Source organism: Rhinopithecus bieti, unplaced genomic scaffold, assembly GCF_001698545.2.
Source record: "Rhinopithecus bieti isolate Rb0 unplaced genomic scaffold, ASM169854v2 scaffold_425, whole genome shotgun sequence".
Lineage (NCBI taxonomy): Eukaryota > Metazoa > Chordata > Mammalia > Primates > Cercopithecidae > Rhinopithecus > Rhinopithecus bieti.
This window is the reverse complement of record NW_016803361.1, coordinates 664,767-669,553: the sequence shown is the minus strand read 5'-3', so window position 1 is coordinate 669,553 and position 4,787 is coordinate 664,767. Positions and strand designations below refer to the sequence as shown.

Here is a 4,787-nt window from a genome sequence, read left to right as displayed (position 1 = left end):
TTTTTTTTTTTTTTTTTTTTTTTTTTTTTTTTGAGACAGAGCCCTGCTCTGACGCCCAGGATGGAGTGCAGTGGCGCGATCTCGGCTCACTGCAACCTCCACCTCCCGGTTTCAAGTGATTCTCCTGCCTCAGCCTCCTGAGTAGCTGGGATTACAGGTGCCCACCACCACACTGGCTAATTTTTGTGTTTTTAGTAGAGATGAGATTTTACCATGTTGGTCAGGCTTGTCTCAAACTCCTGATCTCAGGTGATCCTCCTGCCTCAGCCTCCCAAAGTGCTGGGATTACAGGCATCAGCCACCACACCCGGCCTCTTTTTGTTTTCTATTTTTGCCTCAGTATGGGCTATGAATGGGCTATACATTTATATTCTATTCTCTTGCCACACAAGATCTTATATACCTGACGCCAGCAAAGAAGCCTGGAAAATTATGGCCCTGATTTAACTATGCCTCAGTTATCCCTGGTGTGACTTGGGCATTAATTTGTCTCACCCACCTCTATGCCATCTGATAAACTAAATCAAGAATTTACTAATTTTCAGTGACCTTAAAAAGCTAATGTAACTTCCTAGGTGCTTTTGTCCCTGGAATTGCCTACTCTAAACCAATGAATATGACCACATCTTTTAACCAAGTAAGATTCCATCTAATTTTGTAACATAAATCACTGGTGTGAATGTAAGACATGTCTCACCTGAAATCCTGGGACCTGGATTAGTACTTTTTCTAGGGTTTGCTTATCGTTACTTTAGAAAGGCAGTGATGGAAAAAGCATATAATTCATTTTTGCATGATTGTCTTTCATTACTTTGAAGGAATTGTGATCTGCCCTAACTTACAAAAAACTAAGACACAGCTGGTTGTTTCTGTGGATGAGTTTGTCACTGCAACAGTCCATTAGGATCTCACAGGCCAGCCCCTGGAACCCACCATGGATATATTCCCGCTGACTGGGCATCTCACACTGTATGCTGTAACAGATTGTTCTTTAAAATATTACAGTAGTGTGGCTGGGCGCGGTGGCGCATGCCTGTAATCCCAGCAATTTGGGAGGCTGAGGCAGGTGGATCATGAGGTCAGGAGTTCGAGACCAGCCTGGCCAATATGGTGAAACTCTGTCTCTACTAAAAAAATACAGAAATTAGTTGGTTGTGGTGGTGCACACCTGTAGTCCCAGCTACTCAGGAGGCTGAGGCAGAAGAATCACTTGAACCTGGGAGGTGGAGGTTGCAGTGAGCCGAGATTGCGCCAATGCGCTCCAGCCTGGGCGACAGAGCAAGACTCTTCTCAAAAAAAAAAAAAAAAAAAAAAAAATTATAGTAGTGTTATTTTTTTGAAGTAGATAGTAAAAAGGATTATTTTAATATTGTTTGGATGTGTCCAGTGATTCAATGCCTGGATAAATTGATCTCTTCTAGTATTTCACTTTTTACCAAAGACTCTAGTTCAGTTTGCTACGAGCCTTTAGCTTCAAGTGTCTCGGAAAGAATGAACTAATTCACAGAGTGTTCCTCTTCTGAGAGCAGGAACTTCTCATCAGAAAGAGATTATTTTAATGGGAGATTAAAATAAGCTGCTTAGTGGGATATCTTTGCAGTTCAGAATCAATGGATATAGGGAACAAATGGAATTATAGGAAAGAGGAAGAAGGAAGGCTTATAGCCCCAATATAACTTTCTTATCTGGTATTAGGCTTGTGAATTTGGGGATTCAGGATCTCTGTCAGTGCTAGGATGGTTTGGGTTTGCTTTTTGGGTATTCCATAGCCATGGCCCTTGGTTGGCCTTGACTCTGATGCCATATTCTTGATTTGTTTTGCTGGACAAGCTTTCTTAACAAACTTGATACTCAGAGTCTGGCAGTGTAGAAAAAAGAGCATTGACCAGGGTTAGGGTCATTACCCCGGCTCTGCTGCTAACCAGATGCCTAATACTGAGCAAGTCATTTTGCCTCTTTGAGTTCCAGCTTCCCTTTCTGTACGTGACAGATGTAAGACACTTCTCAGGCTAAAAATCTGATTCACCTAGGCCAGAAAATCTTTTTTTGAAGTATGACCTTCTTGCCCCATTTCATACCTGCTTTGTCTCCCAGGAAGCTTAGGGCTAGAATAGTGTCTAAAGACAGTACTCTCCCTAAACTACATTTCTGGGATAATTGTGTCCTTAGGTACATTTCCTATGACTTGTGATAACCCATCTTTTAAAAATACCCCTCTTGCATAATGAGGTTTTCCTAAGGAACCTCAAAATAAAAGCAAAAGTTAATATTTTCATATATGTTACTACCACCAGCTGCCCAGTGCCATGAAAAATAAATACATGAAACTTGTTTCTTTGACTTTCTGTGTTTAAAAAAATATCCCAATAAGAAATTGCCTGGGCATAGTGGCTCAAGCATGTAATCCCAGCACTTTGAGGGGCTGGAGCAGAAGGATTTTTGTGGAGCTTAGAAGTTTGAGACCAGCCTGGACAACATGGCAAAACCCCTTCTCTACAAAAAAATACAAAAATTAGCTGGGCATGGTGCTGTGCACCTGTAGTCCTAGCTACTTGGGAGGCTGAGGTGGGAGGATCACCTGAGCCTGGGAGGTTGAGGCTGCAGTGAGCTGTGATTGAGCCACTGCACTCCAGCCTGGGGATCAACAGAGTGACACCGTTTCTCAAAAATAAATAAATAAATAAATAAAAAAAAGAGAGAAGTGCAATGGATAATTGATAATGGGGATGAACTAATAGTAGAGACAATAATTGTGGAGTTATTGATTGTAGGGCTATTGAAACCTACAGGGAGACGAATTTTAGGCAACACTTTCTAATTCTTAGAGCTGTGTGAAGGTGGAATGGGTTGCCTTCGAAGGTGGTAAGCACCACATTTCCAGGAGTAAGACAGCAGATGCTGCAGATGTGCTGTAAAGGGATTTAGCTTTGGGACCAGGGTTGGGCCATGTGACCTTTACAGCCTTTTGATCATAACGTTCCCTTACAAGAAGTTCCCCTTTTCACCAGGAACACGTTTCTCTTCTGAATTCAGTTTTCCTCTTTCACCTGGTATACCTGAGGTTTTTGACTCCCAACTGAAGAAATACTGGTCATGTTCCTACTCAGACCCCAGCAGTAAATAGCAGGAAAAATACCTCAATTTATAATTTATGTAACCCTTTAAAATGGTAAAAGTCCCAGAATATTTACATGTCTATATGTATATTTTTCTTAACTTTGAGATACCTTTTAATAAAAGGACTATTTAATGAGATATTCACTAAGACCATTTAAAATTTAGGCTAAATTTTAGACCATTTAAAGTTTAAAGTAAAACTTAAAGATCAAAGAGAGTGGAGTGGGTAATAGAGTAGAGGCGGTTATTTTATTCTTGAAACTTAGATTACAGGTAGTCAATTATACTTTCTTTTGCTGCTGTGCTAGCTAAACAATGCTTCTGAAATTTTAATGTGCACAGAAGGACCTGGGGATCTTGTAAATATGCATACACTGACTCCTTGGGTGGGGCCAAGATTCTGTGTTTCTCTCTCTTTTTTTTTTTTTCTTTTTGAGATAGAGTCTTGCTCTGTCACCCAGGCTGGAATGCAGTGGTGCAATCTTGGCTCACTGCCACCTCTGCCTCCCTGGGTTCAAGCAATTCTCCTGCCTCAGCCTCCTGAGTAGATGGGATTACAGTCACGCGCCACCATGCCTGGCTGATTTTTGTATTTTTAGTAGCGATGGAGTTTCACCATGTTGACCAGGCTGGTCTTGAACTCCTGACCTCAAGTGATCTGCTTGCCTCAGCCTCACAAAGTGTTGGGATTATAGTCATGAGCCACTGCGCCCGGCCAGATTCTGCATTTCTAACAAGCTCACAGGTGATGTTGATGCTGCTGGTCCAGGTACCACTGAGTACCAACAAGGGGTCTAAGCCACCTTTCTTTTGTCAGGTCAATGGTCACGTACCTCTGTCGCGTGGGAAGTGTTTTCTCAAATCTCCACTTCTCTGGAAATGGAGGCACCGTCACATCAGGGCAACTCCTGGACACCCATCAATTAGGTATAAAATTAGGCCAGTGTTTGGTGCTTAAGCCATCAGGCTTCAGGGTGGAGCTCCTGCATTCTCTTCCTTTGCCCCTGCTCATAGATTCTGTGCATTCACTCTGGCAGTTTTCAGTCTCTCAGGTTTCTAGTTGTTGGGATGGGGTGCTACTGGGATCACAATCTTTACTCTTTCTTAATTTAATAAACCCCTTGATCAAAATTACTACTAAAATATGTTTTGGAAGTTTTATTTCCCACCCCACTCTCCAAATTTGTCAGCCACCTTAAAATTAAGCAGATGTTTTAATTAGAGTCTTCAGTGTGTTGGATCAGCCAGTTTATTTCCCAAGTTCTTCATCTATAAAATGATGGGGTTGGATCAGATGATTTGGAAGGTTTCTTCCAGCCTCCAGCGCTGTAATATATCATTGTAAGTTTTCTAAGAAGATGGCAAATTACCGAGAACCTTTTTTTTTTTTTTGAGACGGAGTCTCGCTCTGTCGCCCAGGCTGGAGTTCAGTGGCCGGATCTCAGCTCACTGCAAGCTCCGTCTTCCGGGTTTACGCCATTCTTCTGCCTCAGCCTCCCTAATAGCTGGGACTACAGGCGCCGCCACCTCACCCGGCTAGTTTTTTGGATTTTTTAGTAGAGACGGGGTTTCACCGTGTTAGCCAAGATGGTCTCGATCTCCTGACCTCGTGATCCGCCCGTCTCGGCCTCCCAAAGTGCTGGGATTACAGGCTTGAGCCACCGCGCCCA

The 4,787-nt window shown here is 42.6% G+C and overlaps 1 protein-coding gene across 2 annotated transcripts in view; it reads left to right on the top strand.

The window, feature by feature from the left end:
* Nucleotides 1-4,787, top strand: part of PIK3AP1 (phosphoinositide-3-kinase adaptor protein 1) — a 140,111-nt gene that overhangs the window by 12,851 nt on the left and 122,473 nt on the right. The window contains exon 2 of one of the 2 annotated variants that reach the window (XM_017880020.1): nt 3,935-4,044. The exons of the other annotated variant lie outside the window; for it this stretch is intronic. Within the exon in view, the coding sequence (XP_017735509.1) occupies nt 3,939-4,044 (106 nt within the window). The 5' untranslated portion in view covers nt 3,935-3,938. The remainder of the gene's footprint in view (nt 1-3,934; nt 4,045-4,787) is intronic. 2 annotated transcript variants of the gene reach the window in all.